The 21,223-nt window shown below is 54.0% G+C and overlaps 1 protein-coding gene and 1 long non-coding RNA gene across 2 annotated transcripts; one reads left to right on the top strand and one right to left on the bottom strand.

Moving 5' to 3' along the window:
• Positions 1-2,232: 2,232 nt before the first annotated feature.
• LOC135305769 (uncharacterized) lies at positions 2,233-3,075 on the bottom strand. The gene is made up of 3 exons (XR_010366754.1): positions 2,932-3,075; positions 2,643-2,820; positions 2,233-2,318 (listed from the first exon to the last, which is right to left on the bottom strand). It is a non-coding gene; the product is annotated as an uncharacterized LOC135305769 (long non-coding RNA).
• A 5,156-nt stretch (positions 3,076-8,231) lies between these two features.
• On the top strand, positions 8,232-13,718 carry LOC135306083 (serine/threonine-protein kinase pim-1-like; the record flags this gene model as incomplete). The annotated part of the gene is made up of 4 exons (XM_064429630.1): positions 8,232-8,294; positions 12,331-12,381; positions 12,639-12,936; positions 13,582-13,718. Coding segments are annotated over exons 1-4 (549 nt in total), but the record flags the coding sequence as incomplete, so codon positions are not given.
• Between the last annotated feature and the right edge of the window lie 7,505 nt (positions 13,719-21,223).

The following is a 21,223-nucleotide window of genomic DNA, read 5'->3' as shown; positions in this document are numbered from 1 at the left end:
GCGTGCTGCTCAGAGCCCTGTTGCCAAGGATGGGGCATGCACAGCCTCTGTGCACAGCCTGGGCCAGTGCCCCACCACCCCCAGTGGAAAAGAGCAGCTTCCTTAGATGCAGCTTCAATCAACCCCCTGCAGTTGAAAGCCAATTCCCCCTTGTCCTGTCAGCACAGGCCCTGCTGAACACTCTGTCCCCTTCTTTCCTGCGGGACCCTTCCAGTCCTGCACAGCCACAGGGAGGCCTCCCAGTGTCTCCTCTCTCCAGGCTGAGCATCCCCAGCCCCTCTTGCCCAGTAGTCAGTCACATCAGGGCGAGTCAAGGCTGCAGGGTAGCAAATAGCATCAGGAACTGAGAGATGCAAGCTTTAGACACTGGTTTGCCGCTAAATGTACAAAATTAATAACAGTGGAAAGGAAGATGGTGGGACACTGGTTCTGTTCTAACTGGTGATTTATTTTTCTTCTTTTCTGTCATGCTGACCCAGGTTTTTCTGTTTGAAAGGAAGCTTGGCACAATGTCCATTGTCTTCTCCATTTGTGAAAGACCAAGCGGAGTCTGGGCAGGCTGATATGCAGAGCAAAACCTGAAAATACACTAGTGATCCTGAGCCTGGGGGATGTAGATAAACCCTACCAAAAGGAATTTCTGGAAAGCTGATCCTGGTTTACATTATCTTGAGTTTGGCTTTGGCAACTTCACCAGTCTTTTATGAAAAAGCAAACATAAAACTCAAACCAAATCAGACAAAAACCCAAACAAACAAACAAACAAACACACCCAGCAGCAAACCAATCAAACAAATAGATAAAAAACGCCAAATAAAACCAAAGGAAATGAAGAGTTAGTACTAGTTGTGAGGATAGCACAGCAGGAAAATGGCCGCTTGCCACAGGATCACCATCAAAAGCCACATAGAACAGCTGTTCCAAAATATACCCAACAGGAGAAAAAGAAAAAGTGATCCATGGCAACTTTGGGGGCAGCTCCACATTCAGGTGAAGGATGAGCACGCAGTGGTACAGATCCAGCATTGCCCACCCTCCAGGCTGCTGTTTGCTCCTGATGAAAGCCCCTTGCAGGACTGTGGCCCCTCTCAGTGCGGTGTCAGTCACTCCCAGAGCTCTCAGCTGAGCCACTGCCATTTGCAGAGTGACATCCAGCCGCAATCCTGCTGCCTGCTGAGCATCTGTGGAAGATCCTGAGCATCTTCATGCCCAGGACCACAAAACAGCTCAGGCTTTCTCTGAACTGCTTTTCAGGGGGGGTTTCCATATCCCTGTGAGATCTGTTCATCCCTCAACATGTATGACTTGATGTACAATGATGCATTTGGGTTCCTTCCTTCCTCCTGTGTGCCAGTGAGAAACCATCCATGGGAATGGAGGATGTTGTGTGCAGGGCAATGTATTCCTGGCTTGCCATTTTGCTTCACTGTCACTCAGCTGAACATGGTCCTAATCTAAGAAGGACTTAGAACTTGCAACAAGTGATAAATTAACCTGCTCCACTCTCCTTAGCATGGGTGTGATGAGTGTTAAGGAATGCAGCGAGCGCTTGCCAGGATGGGAGCTTGTTCTTTGCCAGGGAGGAGGGAGAAAATCTTGCTTGGAGTAAATAAAGCAACTCTGCTTCCCCAGGAAGAGAAGCAATTAAATATGTGAGTGCTGCATGGGATGATTTGCACAAGGATTGTCTACTATGCAGGTATGTTCCCAATAAACCATGCTTCTCCTGACCTTTATTTTTCTGGGTTTCCACCACATGGTAGAAGAGACTCTCAATTAAAAAAAGCAAAACACCTTGTGGGGAGACGTTTTTTCATTTCTTCAGACTTCCTCTTTCTTTTGTTCCCTCCAGAGCTCTCACTACATTTCTGCTTTGGTTTGGATCACGTGCTTCCCTCTTTCCTGATGCCCTGGGCTTCTTTTGGCTCTGGGTGTCATGGACACTCTTAATTGTGGATTTTTTCCCCTTCATCTACTTCTGACCTCCAGCCCTGGGAACCTGGAGCAAGTGGAAACTACAACTTGGCAATATGCTGCCTGTGCCTGAAGCAAATACAAGGAGAACTGGGGTGTGAAAAATAATATTTGTTTATTACAAAAGAACAGCTGCAAAAATACAGAACATATTTACATTGTAAGAATATTTGTAACAACAACAATCGATAGAACATATATACATAAAAACCTATCTAACAAAAAATATATGAAACGTATTTACAGAAGACAAAAAGCCCTAAAACCTATATCCTAAAGTCAACATCAAAGTGTAAAACGTATGTACAAAAAGGTGGCATCTCACTCCATGATGTCCATCACACCTGGAAGAAAAGCAAATGCCACGGTCAGTCCAGTCAGGCACAGAGGGCTCTTGCATGTGCCCCCAGGCTGGCACAGCTGGCACAGCAGCAGGACTCTGCTAGCAGAACTGAGCCTGGCTGGGATGGCTGGTCTGGGATGGAGCTTGTGTGGAGCAAACCAGGCACAGGACAGGCTGTGGATGGCCACCAGAATCCAGTGCCCTGGGTACAATGTCCCTGAGCAGGGAGCACCCAGCCCAGCCCCAGCCTGGCAGCAGGAGACCCACTCTGCCTGTCCTGCTGCTGGCATTGCTTTTCATGCCAAGATCATGGCCTCTTCCTCACCTTTTTAATCAATATCCATGTCCATAATGGACTCTTCCACATCCACATCCATCTCTTCTTCCTCATCCACATCCACATCCATCTCTTCCTCTCCAGGGTCTTCTCCGTCTATTTCCATCTCCTCCTCCATATCAATCTTTGTATCTACCTCCATCTCCTCCTCTCCATCTGGGACAGCCTGCAGCGGTAGAAAAACCTCAGAGTGGGGTCCCTGTCCCACTCCATGCCCACAGAGCTCCAGCCCACCTGGGCAGGTGGGGGTGTCCACCTCCATGGAATGGCACCATACCTTCCTCAGGACAAAGGGGAGCATCCTGCAGGGCTGGATGATGAAATCCAGGCACTCAGGAGCTGTCAGGAATGATGGGGGTATTGAGGGGATAAGAAGAGTGAAAGGCGAGGGCAGGAGCAAGGTGCAGAGCGTGTCAACACAGCGGCCAAGGGTTGTGTTGTGCCCATTGCTGGGCGCTGGACGTTCCAGCTGGAGTGTGGGCTGTGACATCACAGTTCCCAGGCTCCATCTGAAGTGGACACTGGAGACCATGGAATGATGGAGTCCCTGAATGGTTGGGCTTGCAAGGGAGCCTGAAGAACATCTTGTTCCCAGCTGAGCAGTCTTCCCCCAGAGCGTGCTGCTCAGGGCCCTGTTGCCAAGGATGGGCATGCACAGCCTCTGTGCACAGTCTGGGCCAGTGCCCCACCACCCCCAGTGGAAAAGAGCAGCTTCCTTAGATGCAGCTTCAATCAACCCCCTGCAGTTGAAAGCCAATCCCCCCTTGTCCTGTCAGCACAGGCCCTGCTGAACACTCTGTCCCCTTCTTTCCTGCGGGACCCTTCCAGTCCTGCAGAGCCACAGGGAGGCCTCCCAGTGTCTCCTCTCTCCAGGCTGAGCATCCCCAGCCCCACTTGCCCAGCAGTCTGTCACATCAGGGCCAGTCAAGGCTGCAGGGTAGCAAATAGCATCAGGAACTGAGAGATGCAAGCTTTAGACCCAGGTTTGCCTCTATATGTACAAAATTAATAACATTGGAGGGGAAGATGGTGGGACACTGGTTCTGTTCTAACTGGTGATTTATTTTTCTTCTTTTCTGTCATGCTGACCCAGGTTTTTCTGTTTGAAAGGAAGCTTGGCACAATGTCCATTGTCTTCTCCATTTGTGAAACACCAAGCGGAGTCTGGGCAGGCTGATATGCAGAGCACAACCAGAAAATATACTAGTGATCCTGAGCCTGGGGGATGTAGATAAACCGAGCCAAAAGCAATTTCTGGAAAGCTGATCCTGGTTTACATTATCTTGAGTTTGGCTTTGCCAACTTCACCAGTCATTTATGAAATGCAAACAAAAAACTCAAACCAAATCAGACAAAAACCCAAACAAACAAACAAACAAACAAACAAACCCATGCATCAAACCAATCAAACAAATAGATAAAAAACGCCAAATAAAATCAAAGGAAATGAAGAGTTAGTATTAGTTGTGAGGATAGCACAGCAGGCAAATGGCTGCTTGCCACAGGATCACCATCAAAAGCCACATAGAACAGCTGCTCCAAAATATACCCAACAGCAGAAAAAAGAAAAAGTGATCCATGGCAGCTTTGGGGGCAGCTCCACATTCAGGTGAAGGATGAGCACGCAGTGGTACAGATCCAGCATTGCCCACCCTCCAGGCTGCTGTTTGCTCCTGATGAAAGACCCTTGCAGGACTGCGGCCCCTCTCAGTGCAGTGTCAGTCACTCCCAGAGCTCTCAGCTGAGCCACTGGCATTTGCAGAGTGACATTCAGTGGGATACCCTTTTCGGTTTGTCTCCTAATGCCACAGGGGTCCTAAACAGTGTATGCCGTCCCATTTTTGTTCTGTTGATATTGACTGCTTGGTTTTATTTTGTCAGCAGTTCTATTCATTATGAATTGGAATATGATGACGAAACTAAGGAAGTTAGCACCTATAATTAGTGCACATAGCTTAACTGATGCGACAGCTCATTTAATGCTTGCTAGGAAAGAACTAGAAAGATTTAATGAACAAAACTGGTAAAAAAAGAAATGGGGGATTTGTAATAAGTAGTAATACATTTGTTCATTAATTAAATCAATAGCTAAATAACTATATGTTATAAAACAATAGTTAAATAGCCAAAAAAACTTCTTGTGCAGATACATATGGTTGCTGGTTTACTATAGTGCTTTAGGAATTCCATTGTAAAGTTATGCCTTGTGAAAGGAAAGTAATGAGAAGCAGCTGTAATAACAATCCTTAAACTCGCTAGAATTGCTTAGCTTGCAGAAAGTGTATAGTACTACTAAGAATTGCTTAGCTTGCAGAAAAGTGTATAGTGTTCTGTATAGATATGCCTTATAAGGCTTAAGTTCACTCAGCGTTCACAAAGAGGAAGACTAAGGGGGACTAAGCCTTCATCCCACGACCACCAGAAGGCAGAAAAAGACCCCCTAGCAACTGAATGAGCAAGCGCAGAAGACAGATCACGTCATCCCTAAACCTGGCGAAGAAGACAATAAAAGGTGGACTCAGGGGATAGGAATTTTGTGAGCCAAAGTGGAGCGGAGACTCCGGGCCGCCCAGCGCTGTCCTTGCTTATTCTTGCTTGCAAAAATAATAAAGATAATTATTTGATCCTTAAATTCAGTGGACTTATCACACTGCCCAGACCCTAAACAGCCCCAAATGTGCCCCAGAAATGTCTCCAGGGACCCCAGAGTGGCCCCTTTTACCCTGTCCGTGAAAATAATAAAAAAATATGTCAAAAGATCTAAAAATAGCACTAATTAGCATTAAGAAGGAGAAATAAATGGCCAATAGTGGTCAATGATTTAATGAAAGGAATTGTTTTATTTAAAACCAATGGCAAATAATTTTTTGATTGCTAAAAATGTATTCAATTTTTCACATAAATATCAAAGGTAATAGAAATATACAGTAATACTAATATAAATTTTAAAACCATAATTATAATTTTATAAATTAATCAATCTTATTTATTTTAAAAATGCATACTTTTTTATGTTTTGGGATGTCAGTCCCAGGTGGGCCATGTCAGACATGGTGAGGCTGGGGTGAGGAGCAGGTTGTCCAAAATGGGTCAGCCTGCAAGGGGCTTGTTCCTCTCCATGCCCAGATCTTCTAGGGAGACATTCAGCATCAAGATCACCTGGGGAATCGTTCTTTCACCTCTTTTCTGAACTGAAAAATAAAAACCCACAAACGTGATTAAAACCAACCATCATGCCATCAGTGCACTTTGAAATCTCCCTCCTTAACAGAACTCCAGACTGACTCCAAGCTGCTTCACAAGCCCTGGAGACTTGGAGGAAAATTGAAGGAAGAGAAAGAGCCCCCCAGGGCTTTCTGTATTTTAATCAGCCCCACGGTGGATTTGGGGCTGGGTCCAGGAGCCTCAGGCACTGAGAGAAGGATGAAGAAGCTGCTCAAGGAGTCAGCAGCAAAACTCCAAGTGCCTTGGAGCATGGCTGGGCCCCAGTGAGGGCAGGGAGTGCCAAAGGCTCCCCAGGGACTGGTGAGAGCAGATCCTTGAGGCCAAGAGTGCAGGGAGCCCAAGGCTCTGGGCAGGGAACTGCAATGCTGAGCAAGGCCTGGGCTGGCTGGGGGAAGCAGAAAGGCCAAGCCCTGAGCCCAGCCTGGGCCAGCAGGGCCTGTCCCTCATGGGTGGCTCGGGGCTCTCTGTGGGGCAGGGGGATGTGAGGGGCAGCAAGGACAAATGCCATCAACCTGCAGCCCCTGCCAGCCTGGCCAGGGAGGCCGAGGGAGAGCCAAAGTGCAGCCCCTGCCAGGAAAGTTCCTGCTGTGGGGCCTCCAGAGGCACTGCCCGAGCCCAGGGCACAAAGGCCTGGGTGCCTGTGGCCCTGCCAGCCCTGCCCAGCCCTCGGCCATCTGTCCTGCAGGCTGTGCCCCCTGTGCGTGCTGCTCCTGTGCCCTGGCTGGCTGCACTCGCCCCTCTCGCTGTGCCCCAGCATTTCTCAGCCAGCGTTTCTGTGCCCTCCCTGGGCTCCCTGCACCCAGCGCTGCCGGCTCCTGGCACACAGAGCCGGCCATGGCCCAGCCTCACGCTGCCACACCTCGAGCACCACAATTCCACCCTGGCAGGGACTTTGCTTTCTCCTCAGCTCCAGCCTGAACCTTCCAAGCTGCACTTTGGGGAGGTTTCCTGCAATTCCCACTCGCAAGGAAAGCTGTGTCTCCTGCTGGTCACAAACAGAGAAGGGCTGGTGGGAGAAGTGCTGGTCAGAGGCTGTTTGGGGCACAGTGACCATGAAATTATGAATTGCTTCAATATTACATGAAAGAAGGAGGGGCATAAATAAATCTTCTGCACTGGACTTTTAAGGGCAGACTTTGGCCTATTGAGGATGCAGATTTTGGGAGCACCAAATGAGATACTGATTCTTTTAAAAGAAACAGCCCTTAAAAACAACAAGTTCCAGGAAGGATGGAAACACTTCAAAAAAGAAATCTTGAAGGGGCAAGAGTAGGTTGTCCCTTTGTGCAGAAAGATGACCCAGAGGGGAAATGACTGTCATGGCTGGGCATGGAGCTTTTGCAGGAATTTAGCGGTTAAAAAGAGGGTGCAGCATCTTCGGACATAGGGGCAGGTAAATCAAGAAATGTTTAAGGTTGTTGTTAGGTTCTGCAGAAAGAAAATTAGAGAAGTGAAAGCTCAGTTACGACTTAACTTGGATACTTCTGTGAAGGATAATTATTATGTTTTTATAAGCACATTAATGTCAAAAGAAGGGCTAAGGACAACCTGCATTTCTTATTGTGAGGGATATGATTACCAAAGATGAAGAATGGGCTGAGGTCCTTCACCCCTTCTTTGCCTCAGTTTTCAACAATAAGACAGGCCATCCTCAGGACAAGTGTTCTCCTGAGCTGGTAGATGGGCACAGGGAGCAGAACAGCCCCCTGGAATCCAGGAGGAAGCAGCTGGGGACCTGCTGAGCCACTCAGGTGCTCACAGGTGTCTCTGGAATCAGAGGGGATCCATCCTAGAGGGATGATGGAGCTGGTGGATGATCTCCCCAAGTTGCTCTCCATCATTTACTATCAGTCCTAGCTCAGCAGGGAGGTCCCAGAGGAGTGGAGGTGCCAATGTGAGCCCATCCCCAAGAAGGGCTGGAAGGAGGATCTGGGGAACTCCAGGCCTGTCAGCCTCACCTGGTTGCTTGGCAAGGTTATGGAACAGATCACCTTGAGTGCCATCACAGGGCACCCACAGGATGGCCGAGGGATCAGAGCCAGCCAGCGTGGATTTCAATATCTGCACTGATGATCTGCGTGAGGGGATTGAGTGCACCATCAGCAAATTTGCAGATGACACCAACCTGGGTGTGAGTGTGGATCTGCTGGAGGGTAAGAGGGCTCTGCACAGGGCCCTGGGCAGGCTGGATCCAGGGCCCAAATCCAACAAGGTGAGGTTGAACAAGTCCAAGTGCCGGGTCCTGATATTTGGCCACAACAACCCCTGCAGCACTACAGGCTGGGGACAGAGTGGCTGGACAGCAGCCAGGCAGAAAAGGACCTGCAGGGACTGATGGACAGCAGACTGGACATGAGGCAGCAGTGTGCCCAGGTGGCCAAGAAGGCCAACGGCACCTGGCCTGGATCAGGAATGGTATGGCCAGCGGAGCAGGGCAGTGATTATTATCCTGTTCTCAGCACAGGCTGGGCAGCACCTCCAGTGTTATATCTAGTTCTGGGCCCCCAATTTATGAAGAACATGGAGGGGCTAGAGCATGTCCAGAGAAGGGCAACAAGGCTGGTAAGGGGTCTGAAGCACAAGAGCTGTTACAAACGGCTGAGGGAGCTGGGGTTGTTTATCCTGGAGAAGAGGAGGCTCAGGGAAGTCAAGTCAGTGTCAGGACACAGTTTGGACTTGATTATCTCCAAGGTCTTTTCCAACCTTGCTGATTCTGGGATTCTCTGAAACCACCTTTGGAGCAGTTGCAGATTGAGCCCTGGGCCTCCTCTTCAGAAGCTGCAGCAGCCCAGGTGCCTCAGCTTCTCCTGCCAGCCCCAAAGCCCATCCTGTCAGTCCTGCAGAGCCTCTGCAGCTCCTCCTCATTGCCCAGAACAGGGAGCCCCACAGGCAGACACAGCAGCCCAGATGTGCCCCCCTGGCCTGGGGTGCCTCTGGCAAGGGAGCAGCACCAGGCACTGCAGGAGCCTGCAGACAATTCCTGCAGCACTTGGAGGATGATCCTGCTGCCCAAGGGATGTTCCCATGGTGCCAGGTCAGGAACTGCAATGGGGAGTGGGGCCAGAGAGGAAAGGGCAAACAGGGATGGGCTGTTTGCAGGGGAGGGAACAGGGCTGGGCAAGAGGAAGAAATTTGTAGAAGGAAAAGTGAAGGAAGCAAAGGTGAAGCCAAGGAAATGCCCAGGGCAGTTTGGGGATGGCTGCAGGCAGCCCTGGCTCTGAGCAACAGTGTCTGCAGTGGCACAGGAAACTCCCAGCTGATGGAAACAAACTTTCTGGTTGACTGCAGAGGCCAGGACAAAGCTGAGTGGTTTCCCTGGTGTCCCCCAGCCCTTGCTGGCCCCAGGGGCTGATGGCATTTGTGCTCCCTCAGGTTCATGTCCCCACAGCAGCAGCATGGGGGTGCTCCTGCCTGCTCTGTGCAATGCAAACAGGGGCTCCTGAGCCAGTGCTGCCGTGGCTGTGCCTGCAAGGATGCGGCACCTGTGTGAGCTGGGGGAGAGGCCAGGGCTGCAGAGGGGGGATGTTGTTGGCAGCTCCATGAGGACGCTCTGGGACGCTGCCCTGGGCTGTGCAGCGCACTGGGGATGGATCAGCCCCTGCTCTGCTGCTCCTTCCCGTCTCCCCCAGGGCCCTTGCAGAGCCCCAGCCATGCTGTTTGCCCCCAGCCTGCCCACGGCCAGCCTGGGGCTGCTCAGCCTGGGGCTTTTCTGTGCTGAGCATTGGCCTGGCCGTGTTCTTGAGAGAGCCTGGGCAAGGAGCCTGGAGCCCCCAGGGCCTGGCCTGAGGCGTCAGCGCTGCCCCAGCAGTGCCCATGGCCTGTCCCTGCTGCAGCCCCGGCACTGCCACCCCCAGGACTGTGCCCGGCCCCGAGAGCACTCAGGCCCTGCAGCAACACCAGGGCCACCAGGGCAGCGGGGCAGGGCCACGGCAGCAGCACTGCCAACACCAAGTGCTGCTGCTGCTGCTGGGCACAGCTGCTGGGCCAGCACTGATCTGCCCCAGCTCTGCACACAGACATTGCTGCTGCAGCTCCAGAGAAGGCAACAAAAGGGCATCTCTGGAGAAAACTCTGCTGGGAGATTCTTTAGTTCTTTTAAAGTCACTGAGAGCACAGCTCCTCATTGTCACAGTCTGTGGCCATAGGGAAGGTGGAGAGAAACAAAGTCAGAAATGGCAGAAACAATCGTCTAGCTTTAGGAAGAATATTTAAAAAGGAAAACTACAAGGAAATCAAAGAACCAAACCAAAAGAGCTATAAGTGATGACTTTTATTACAAGTGATTTGCATAAATTGGCAATCAGTTTAATACTTCCTAAGATGTGCAGTGATCAGTCTTCTCACTGCAGCCTTGAGCTCTTGGTTTCTCAGGCTGTAGATGAGGGGATTCAGGGCTGGAGGCACCACCGAATACAGAACTGACACTGCAAGACCTAGGCATGGGGAGGAAATGGAGGAGGGTTTCAGGCAGGCAAATACTGCAGTGCTGAGAAATGCATTTCTCCTGCATTTTTCCTTTACAGATTCTTTCAGTCATCTCCTGAGAGGTACAGTTTTTTCTGGTGCTTTTCATGAATTGATTGTACTCTTCATTTAGATGGATATTTTAGAATTGATTTCAGATGTAGAAGAATCTGAACTGAGCACAGAAACAAACTCCCTCTGTCAGCCCATTTTCATCTTCTAGATCAATTTCAAGATGTCCTTGGGGGTGTTGGAATGATGATCACACAGCTCTCCACTTCTGGCTGCAGGCTCTGCAGATTCTTTCTTTGCATTCAGTCAGGCTTGCATTCCCCAGGAGTTCTTGGTAGCCTGTCATGTTTTCTTAGGGTAGAACAGTAACAATGAAAACCTTACCAATGGCACAAGTGCCCAGCCCACAAGGAAAAGAGAAGAACAAGCTGTCAAGTTCTTCAAATATTTGTCCTGCTTTGCTGCAAGTGTGCTGCACACACAGTGTGGAAAGCCAAGAGAAGCTGCAGTTGGTGGCACACCTTGTGACAGAAGCTGCACCTCATTCTTCAGGAAAGGTTCTTGGAAAAAGCATACAGGACTGAGGAGAAGTTTCTGGAAAAACTGAAAGAGCTTTTAAGAAATTAACTGAAAATTGAAACAATTCAAGACATTTTTCTCTATTTATTTTTATGCTCCCCTTTTCCATCTTGCACTAGTTGTCCATCCCATTAATTCCAACCAGATCTCACCTCTAAGATCCATGAGTTGGCACGTTTTAGACATTTTAAGATACCATGACCTACACACAATTTGCCTTCCCGTTTTTCTTGGAAAGCAATGTTGGAGAGGTAAGTGCAGTGTTTGTGTCAGGTACAAATTCTGCATTCAGGGAACACGCACTCAGAGTGTTTGACCCTCAGCAGGGACAATGCACAGCAGGGACTGAGGGGATTCCTGAGCCACTGTGCAGGAATCCAGACTCTGGCTCTCGGCTGAACTTGGCAAAGTTCCCGTGTTTGGACAGGCTCAGGGGCTGCCCTCGGGGAACGTGGGGCTCGGGGCGGGGGCGAGTGGGCAACAGACAAACGGACACGGGGACAAACGGCCCCGGAGCTTCAGTTGCAGCAGTGGCGGCACCAGCGACAGCGAGAGAAGAAAATTCAGATTCCCTTCTCCTCTCCCTCTCCCGCTGTCCCGTACCTCTCCCGCTCTCCCTTTCCCGGTCTCCCCTCCTCTCCCCGCCTCCCTCTCCCCGTGCCCGGCCGGGCCATGCCCCCGGCCCGCCCCCGGCCCCGGGCGGGGCTGCCCCGTGCCCGCCCCCGGCCGTCCCGCCGCCGCCTGGCCTCAGCCCGGCTCTGGCCGTGCTGGCGGTGGCGCTGCTGGGCGGGGATCAGTGCCTGGGGCTGGGGTGGTATTGCCGGCTTTTGGCTCCGCCTGGCCCGGCCCCGGCCCCGGCCCCGGCCCCGGCCCCGGCCCCGACCCCGACCCCGGCCCCGGCCCCGACCCCGACCCCGGCCCCGGCTCCTCCCGGGGCCCGCGGAGGACACACGCGGCGCGGCCGCTCCCGCCGCCTCCGCTGCGGCTTGCCCGGCCCCTGCTCCGCCGCTCGGCAGCGCGGCCCCCGGCCCCGAGCCGCCGCTGTCCCGTTGCAGGGAGCGAACGCCGGGGGATGGCCGGGCCGGGGCGGGTGAGGGGCGCTCGGGGGCCGTTGCTGGCCCCGGGCCGAGCGCTGACAGCCGCGTCCCGCCCGCAGGGAAGGCGCAGGAGTCCCTGCAGGAGCGGTACCGGCTGGGCTCGCTGCTGGGGTGCGGCGGATTCGGCAGCGTCTTCCCAGCAACGCGGCTCTCGGACGGCGCCCCGGTGAGCGGCGGGGCCGGCGGCGGGCGCAGGAGGAGGGGGCGCAGGAGGAGGAGCAGGGGGGAGGAGGCGGGAGGAGGATGGCACTGGGCAGGGTGGACAGCGAGCTGAGCCCTGTTCTGCACTTGGCTTGCAGGTAGCCATCAAAAGGGTGCCACGGAACCGCGTCCATCACTGGGGTGAGCTGGTGAGTGAGCGAGGTGCTGTGCTGGGCAGGGATGAGCCGAGGCCCGGCAGGGTGGAAGCCGCCAGGACGCCTCGAGGGAGAGCGGGCATGGGGCCAGAGCAGGGTGCAGATCATCCCGGGCTGGCTGAGGGCTTCCTGACCCCCGACATGGCATCAGGCCCACTGACAGCATCGTGCTCCTCCCGCAGCCCGACGGCACCAGCGCTCCCCTGGAGATTGTCCTGCTGGACAAGGTGTCCAGTGGCTTCTCCGGTGTGGTCCAGCTGCTGGAGTGGGTTGAGCTCCCCAACGACATCTTCATGGTGCTGGAGCGGCCGGAGCACTGTCAGGACCTGCACCATTTCATTCGGGCACGGGGCTTCCTGTCCGAGGGGGTGGCGCGGCAGCTGTTCCGCCAGGTGCTGGAGGCCGTGCGGCACTGCACCAGCTGCGGGGTCCTGCACCGCGATATCAAACCAGAGAACATCCTGGTTGACCTGGCCACCGGGCAGGCCAAATTGATTGACTTTGGCTGTGGCACCTACCTGCAAGAGACAGCCTACACTCACTTTGCAGGTGAGCCTACACAGGGCTGTGCTCCCGCTCCTGGCATCTCATGGCCCAAGACCTCACAGCCCAAGCTGGGTGTGGCAGCAGGGATTCTCCCTTTTGCTGCCACTCAGGGGACTGAATCTGCAGCTGAGTTGCTTTAGAGCAGGGCTGGGTGGGGAGCCATCTTCCAGCCCTGCTGGCAGCCTTTGCCCACCACTGTGCCCAGGACTGGGGCTGGGCTGGGGCAGCCAGCCTGACAAAAACAGCCGTGGGTGGGGGTAGCAGAGAGGGAGGTTGCAACCTGTGTCCCAGCCGGTTTGTGTGCAGGCAAGAGGAAGGGCTTGGACTGCTCCACTTGCCCTGTTTGTCTTGCCTTTATAATATGTTTGGGGCAGTGCAGGCAGGGAGAATGAGGGCATGGTTTTTCCCCAGCACGCAGTGGGTATTTCCTTTGCATGTCATGGTCAGGCCTAGCCAGGGCTTCCACTGTCCCCTTCCCACACCAGTGGCTTCTTTTGCAATCCCAAGTTTGTACACCAGTCCCAGATGCTGGTGAGAGGACAGTGTGCCCTGTGTGCCACTGATGCAGCCCCTGCCCGCCCAGGGATGCTGGGGCCAGGCTCTGGGAGCAGCAGCATCCCCCTGATGAACTCCATCTGTATTCCACAGGAACACCATCATACAGCCCCCCGGAATGGACCCGCTTTGGCTGGTACCATGGCGAGCCAGCTACCATCTGGTCCCTGGGCATCCTGCTGCACGAGATGGTCTGTGGGAAGATGCCTTTCAGGAGGGGCTGGAACTTCAGCTGGGGCCAGCTCTCACTGCCACAACGGCTCTCTCCAGGTGAATCCTCTTCTCTGGGCACAGGGGGAATACCAGTGCTGGGAGACAGCAGCGGGCTCGGGAGCATCCCGCTCTGGCAGCTGCTGAGGAGGTGGCACATGTCCTGCTCTCCCCCAAAACCAAGAATTGATGGGAAAGTTCAGGCCCAGCTCTGAGCGCATCCAGCATGGCCTGGGCATGGGAATAGTGAAGCAAAGCAGACAGGAGCCTTCTCCAGCTGACGGGCAGTTTCTGGTTTCTCTCCCCAGAGTGCCAAAATCTGATTGGGTGGTGTTTATCCATGCACCCCTTGGCCAGACCCTCATTAGAAGAGCTGTTCTGTCATCCTTGGATGCAGGATGTTCATCTGCCCTAGAAGAAGGGAGAGAGCCACAGGCACACTGTGCTGCAGGGCCCTGCTAAGTTACAGCTGCACACATGCCTTGGCAATGAGAAGCAAAGAAAGCCAGCCCGTGTCACTGCACCAGGGTCATGGGATGGGAACATGCAGCCCTTGTGCTGGAGCTGAGCTGCTCTGCCCAGCCCTGGTGGCTGCCATCCAAGCAGATTTTGCTTGTCCTGGTTCCCTGACAGCTGGGGCCCTGGGCAGAGCCCTGACAGCCTGGTCTCACCCCAGGGAAGGAGAAGGAGCCCCCAGAGAAGCTGTACCGGGTGGGGCTGCTGCTGCAGGAGACAGCGAGGATGACATCAAGGATGACATGAAGGATGACAACCTCTTCCTCAACCTGGCCACCAGCAGTTGAAGGTGATGCACTTTGATTGTGGCACCTTCTTCAAAGCCAAACTCCACAGGGAATTTGCAGATGAGTCCACACCTGGGGAAATGCTCCCAGATTTGGGTATTGCGAGCCTGGCTGGGAAGCAAAGGTTCCCCTTTTGCTGAGGCAGATGCAGCTGATCCTTCAGTCGGCTGCCCAGCTGCTTTTGGCAGGGCTGGGGGCATGGGCTGGGGTGGGTACGAAATGGGAGTGGGCTCCTGGTCCTGCCAACAGCCCCCAGCACCCACCGTGCTCCAGGCTGGGGCTGGGGCTGGGGCAGCCAGACCAACACAAACAAACCCCCATGGTGGGAGCAGAGGTGGGACTCCCAAATCTGTGCATAGGTGCTTTGCTGTGCAGGCAAGGAAGGGCTTGGGCAGCTCCACTGCCCTTGTTTGCTTTGGGATCATGGTTATTGTGGGGGACAGTGCAGGGGGAAGGGAGAAAACCTGGGCTTTGCTCACACATGGCTGGGTTTTTCCCTGGCATGCAGGGCTTGGGCCTTCCTCAATCCCCTCACAGGGATATCATTTTTCCCTTTGTTCTTTTTTTCCCTTTTTGTCTGTAATCTATTTTCAACAATTTGTTGTTTGTTTTTCTAGAGGAAGCATTCTGGTTGGTCCAGTCTGGATCGGGAAGTTCTTGGGAGCAGCTGCGGCGTGGATGGCCTGTGCCCTTGGAGCAGGCTGAGGACATCGTTTTGGACCAGCTTTTATTCCAGCCATGGATGGCATGAGGTGGGTCCCCGTCTGCTTGGCAGGGTGGGATCAGAGCTTTTGGGAGGTGGCAGTGAGCACAGGAGCATCCTGCTCTGGGCAGCTGCTGAGCAGGTGGATGTGCCAAGGCTGGCTGCAGGCTGGGCACATGTCCTGCCCTCCTGCCCTGCTCCCAAAGGCAGCACTGATGGGCAGCTCTGGGCACTGCTCTGGGCACAGCCAGCACAGCCTGGGCACCACGGGCAGCTGGGACAAGGGGACAGGAGCCCTCAGCTGATGGGCGGTTTCTGCTTTCTCTCCTTGCAGCCGGGCTCTGTGGATGCTGAGGCTGCTCTGGGCTCTGCCAGGGCTCTGCTGGAGCTCAGCACCGGGCCGGAATCAGCCAAAGAAGAAATGGTGTCACCTGCAGCACAGACTTGCTTGAGCATTTTGACAACGCAGCTCAAGTTTGCAGAGTGTACACCTCCAAGGGAAAACATGACACCTCCCAAAAATTAAACTTGTTCAATACCTTCTGAAATCAAATCAATCTGGGATGACTCCAAATGACATTTTTCAGCTTGCTCAAGCTGTAGCTCAGCCCTTCTCTGAACAGTTCTCTCCCCCACCTGCCTTTTACTTCTCAACTGCTCCCTTTTTTTCCCCCCAGTGAATTCCCAGCCCATTGCTGTCTCCATCACTCTGTTGCCTATCTTGATGCCTCTGACCACAAGGAAGGCCGAGCCCCAGGTTTAGGGACTCATGCTGTCACTGGCTGAGGAGCAGCAATGTCTCAGAGGTCCAGTGGGATTTTAGTGTCATTCAGAGCCACTCTCCAGCCCTCAGCTCTCCTCACTGCTGAGTTCCCACTCCCTTCATCCTTGCAGCAGGATGAGCTCTGTGAATCCCCTTGAGCCTCCCCACTCTTCCCAGCCAATGCACCCACCTCAGTGAGGCTGAAGCTGAAGCTTCTCTGTGTCCTCTGGCACTCCAGTCCAGTCCCCTGTGTGGGGAGCCCCAGCCCCAGAGCACAGCACACAGCAGTGCAGTCCGGGCTGGAGCAGCTGCCCTGCAGCCCTGGCTTGGCTGTTTGTGGCAGCTGAATGCTCCCTGTTTCCAGCTGTCCCTGCAGGATGGCCCCAGGGCAGAGCCCAGCCGGGCTCCCACTGCAGCCCCTGGAGCTTGGGGCAGACAGTGCTCCCAGAGCTGAGGTTCATGGGGAGCACCCGGAGCTGTGCCTCGCACTCAGTGCTGGCAAGTGGTGTGTTCTCATCTCCTGCAGCCTGAGGGGAAAACAACCTGTGCTGCCAGGCCAGCACTGCCCCTCTGGGCAGGGAGAAGGCTGAATGGCTTTCCCATTCCAGAGGATCCTGCACTGAGCCTTGGCAGGGCCTGGCAGGGCTGGAGCCGGGTCTGGCCTGCTGTCCGGGACTCACTGCCCACCAACCACCCCCACCCACCACGCTCCGTCCTCCAGAGACAGAAGGGTCTGTGTGTGCCAGGGGCTCTTGGATGTCTCTGTATCCATGGAGAGAAAGGTCTGTGTGTGCCAGGGGCTCTTGGATGTCTCTGTATCCAGGGACAGAAGGGTCTGTGTGTGTGCCGGGGGCTCTTGGATGTCTCTGTATCCATGGGCAGAAGGGTCTGTGTGTGCCAGGGGCTCTTGGATGTCTCTGTATCCATGGGCAGAAGGGTCTGTATGTGCCAGGGGCTCTTGGATGTCTCTGTATCCAGGGACAGAAGACTCTGTTTGTGCCAGGGTTTCCATAACGTCTCTGTACCCATGGGTATGGGATGAACACGGACAGTGAAAGTGTCAGTCACGTTGCTTGCACACTCCTTCCTTTGTACACAAGACAAATCCATGCACACCCCCACATATTGGTATATTAATAGGATAGGGATGGATAGAGATTTCCCACAGAGCTCTAACTTTGGCATTACTCGCCATTTAACTGGTGGCCAGGAGATTTTTTTCCCAGCTCTGTGTGAGAAGGTGTCCAAAACCTGAAGGAGCAGCATTCAGAAGCAGTTTCAGGATTTCTAGGTAGGAAGTGGAGCTCACAACCATCCATATAACTCACCATATTCATTGGGATGGGCTGCTGCTTCTCTAGGAATATGGCCCATTGCAGACATGAGACTTGGAAAAATCCCAGCTCTCTGTGGGTTTGTGCAAAAGGGGGAGCAGCAGAAACACTTTGTGCCTGCCTGGGGGCACAAGGTCCAAGGAGCTTTGGTGGCAGAGGGTGACCTGGGCTGGTGGCAGGTGAAGTTCCATTTCATGACATCTCAGAGTGGCACAGGACAAAGTTCCAAGTACCCCCAACCCCACTGATGAAGTCCTTGGAGTGCTGCACATCCTCTAGGAAAAGCTGCTGTCACACAATCCATTGGGATTTATAACTTTCATTTCCAACACTTTAAATCCAAATTCCAAACTGCAATATTTTTACACTCAAGACACAGTCATACACAATCCATCTTTCAATTTCTTATTGATTTAACCACAATTTAAAATAACTTAATATTGCAAACAAAACCCAGAATCTTTTAAAAAAGTGATGTTGATGTCAGTAAGATAGATCCATGCCAAAGTAACTGAGTTCTCTTTTTAAAAATACCAGTTACCTCTTAATCCAAAGTTAGAGAAGATTTTCACTACACGTTTGTTTTTTGTTTTTATATTTCATATTTTTTTCTTTTTTCCTTTTTTTTAACAGAAAAATCATCCTAAAAAGGAATGTACAGCAAAAAGAGTAACATTTCTGATAAACAATGAAAATGTAGGCTCCTCCTCTGTTTACTTTTCTCTGGATACCCTGAAGAAAAAAATCTAGCAGATATGAGCAGAGGTGTGAAGTGTTTCATTTGGACTGTGCTGGAGTTCAGCACTGCTGACATCCTGATCCAGTCAAGAGCTGCAGAATTCTTTTGCACATTTTGAACTCTGTGTTTGTAGGCACAGCACCTGCAGTGCTGATGCACCAATGCACATGAATAACTCTGTTATTCCCTCTCAGAATTCAGGCTCTGCCCCAGCACGAGGTGCTGCAGCCCTTTGCTCCTGGTTCCCATGTGGAGCAGCTCCCTTCCTGCTGGCTGAGCTGCTCAGGCAGAGCCCAGCAGCTCCTGGCCCTGCAGGGCTGAGGCTTTTCCCCATTGCTGGGCACAGACTGATGGAGCAGCACTGCTGAACACGGGCACACAGAGGGACCAGGAGCAGCTGCCTTTGGCCACCTGAGGCTCCAAGGCCCAAACTCTGAGCAGCCAGGGCTGGCAGAGACTCGCAGGCTCCCTGTTGGCTGTGCTGCCCCACTTGTGCCCAGCCCAGCTTTGCTTGGGGCAGAGGGAGAACAAGGGGCAGCTCCCTCCCAGCCCCAGCCCAGGGACCCCTCCAGCCTCGGGGCTTGGGGCACTGTCAGCACCTGCTGCTCCAGCCACCACTCCTGCTGGCCCTGACAGCAACACCCAAACTGGGGCTGATCCCGAGGGAGCAGCAGCGGGGCCTGGATCTGATCCCTGACTCTGGGCCAGGGCTGGACAAATGACCCCACAGCAGCAGCAGCAGCAGCAGCAGCAGCACATGGAGCTGACTTTCAGCACAGCCCCTGCCACTCTTCCCTCCCGTGTGCAGCGGTGTCACAGCAGCCTGAGGCACCTGGGAGCCCCCAGTGCCAGCAGGGACTTGAGATGGTAGCCCTTGGCTCCTGGAGATTGTGCAAGGAACAGAGCTGGGGACTCCCTGTCCATGGGGAGCTTCCAGATGGAAAAGGCTGCTGTGCCCAGGCAGCTCCAAGGCCACAGCAAGGAGGGTCTCGACCACTGGATCTGAGCCAGTCCCACAGTCCTGGGCAGCAGCCACTGAGCCCTGGGGGAGCAGAGGGCACAGCAAGAGGGACAAAACCAGGCAAGGTCAGAGACTGGAGTGAGTCAAGACATGAGAGCAGGAACAGCTGCTCCATTGCACTCTTGGAGAAAGCTCCTGGCTGGTTCAAAGCACTGAAAGGCATGAAGGGCAAAGAGGAGGCCACAGCCAACAATGCTCCTGTTTCCACACCCTCTCCTCTCTCTGTCCCAGAAGGAATTGCATGGACTGTATTCATCTCTCTGAGTCGCCTCGTTCAGCATGAGCAGCTTAGCACCAGGAGCTGAAGGAGGTGCAGCCATAGGCCATAGGAGTTGAGCAAGAGGGAACTTTTGGAGCAAAGTAATGCTGCTCAAATAGACCTAGCTGAATGCAGTGGATATAATAATGGAATCACAGCATCCTTTCTGTTGGTAAAGACCTCTGAGCTCACCCAGTCGAGCTGGTCACACAGCAGTGCCAAGCCCAGCACTAAACCACGTCCCTGAAGTGCCAAGGCCTGGACAACAGCCCTGAGTGAGGCCTGAACAGCAGGCCCTGAGCCAAAGGTGGCCTCTGGATGAACCTTCCAACCAAAGGTTATCTTTGTATTTGCTCATCAATAAAATATGCATGGTCATTAGCACTGTGATAGATGTAGCCACTCATTAGTGAAACATGTATTGACCTTTCTGTATTTAGAAGCCAGACAGGGCCATGAAATCTGACATCTGGCCTTGTTTGGGGCTGAAGGATCAAAGTCACCTCCCTTGGTTCCTCCTTGAGCCCTGGCCAAACTTTGGGAGGGACCCAAGAGGAGGATGAAACCAGATGTTCCTGCACTAGAAGTGCTGTCAGTTTGTTCATTCAGCACTGTCAGAGCTGGGCCCTCTCCCAGCGAGGTTGGAGCCTCACCTGTGGCTGGAGGCACCTGCAGGAATTCCCAGTGTCCAGGAGTGGCTCTGCAGCCCTTGGCTGGGACAGCTTCCCCCAGCTGCTGTGTGGATCTGGGGGATGGTGAAGCGTGAGGGGAACTGGTGCTGGATCTTTCTTAATCACTGCAGGCAATCTTTGGTGCTGATGATTGGGTGCATTGCTGAGCTGCTCCTTTTGTGATTCTTTGCAGTTTGCATTACAATAAATCACACAATTCCTCAACTTGGTGTCTGTGTCTTTGGTTCTGACCCTGCCCACCAGCAAAACAGACACTGCAGGCCCACAGAACCAAAGGTGCCTTGTGACACTGCAGGCCTCCTGTGACCAAGGGGAGCAGAGTGACACTTTGGGCCTCATGGAACCATGGAGATCATTCTGACACTGCAGGGCCCACTGTTTTCCTCTCCCTTCCCCAGCCTAGCCCTGTCTGGCCCTGCAGCAGGAACTGCAGGCACTGGAGGTCAGGGACAGCCACTCTGGGTCTGGAATGCTCAGCAGATGCTCAGCTCGGGCAGCTCCTGCAGCCCCAGGGCCAGCCCCGCTGCCCAGCCCAGCAGCAGAGTTGGCCCCGGGGCTCCTCAGGCAGCTCCTGCTGGCCCAGGGACAGGCCAGCCTCTTGCCAGGGCTCCTCTGCACACCCACGGGCTCCTGCTCTGCTCCTGGCCCATGCCAGCTGCCCCCAGAGCCTGTCCCAGGGGAACACGTCTGTGCTGGCCCCAGCAGCCATTGCTGCAGCCCCTGCCCTGCTGCCCAGAGCCCCGAGCTGGGGCTGCTGCTCTGCAGAGCATGGGGGCTGTGCTGCCCGGGGCCCTGGGCTGCCTCTGCTGGGCTCTGCTGCTCAGCCTGGCACACAGAGGCAGCTGATGGTGCTCCCTGCACTCACCCCCTCCCACACAGGCTCTGCGGGGCATGGAGGGGGCTCAGAGGTGCCTGCCTTGTGCCGGGACTGCCAGAGGGGCTTGGGGCTGCCCTGGATCCTCCTGGGGGAGTTCCCTGAGGGTCAGAGCAGGCAGTGCCCAGACTCCTTTCCCTGGGTCTGCTGTGTCCCTGGGCTGCAGAGCTCTCCTGGCTCACAGCAGACATTCAGTCCTTGATCTCGGGGTGAGCCCAGCCTGGCCAGGCCTGTGCCCAGTGAGCTCCACTCCCTGCTGGTCCCTGGCACACACTGTCCCTGCAGGTCCCCTGTGTTCTCCTGGCAGCTCCCAAGGCCCTCCAGACAAACCTTGCCC

This window comes from Passer domesticus, chromosome 8, assembly GCF_036417665.1.
Source record: "Passer domesticus isolate bPasDom1 chromosome 8, bPasDom1.hap1, whole genome shotgun sequence".
In the NCBI taxonomy this organism is placed as follows: domain Eukaryota; kingdom Metazoa; phylum Chordata; class Aves; order Passeriformes; family Passeridae; genus Passer; species Passer domesticus.
The sequence above is the reverse complement of the archived record's forward strand: the minus strand, read 5'-3'. Positions and strand labels throughout refer to the sequence as shown.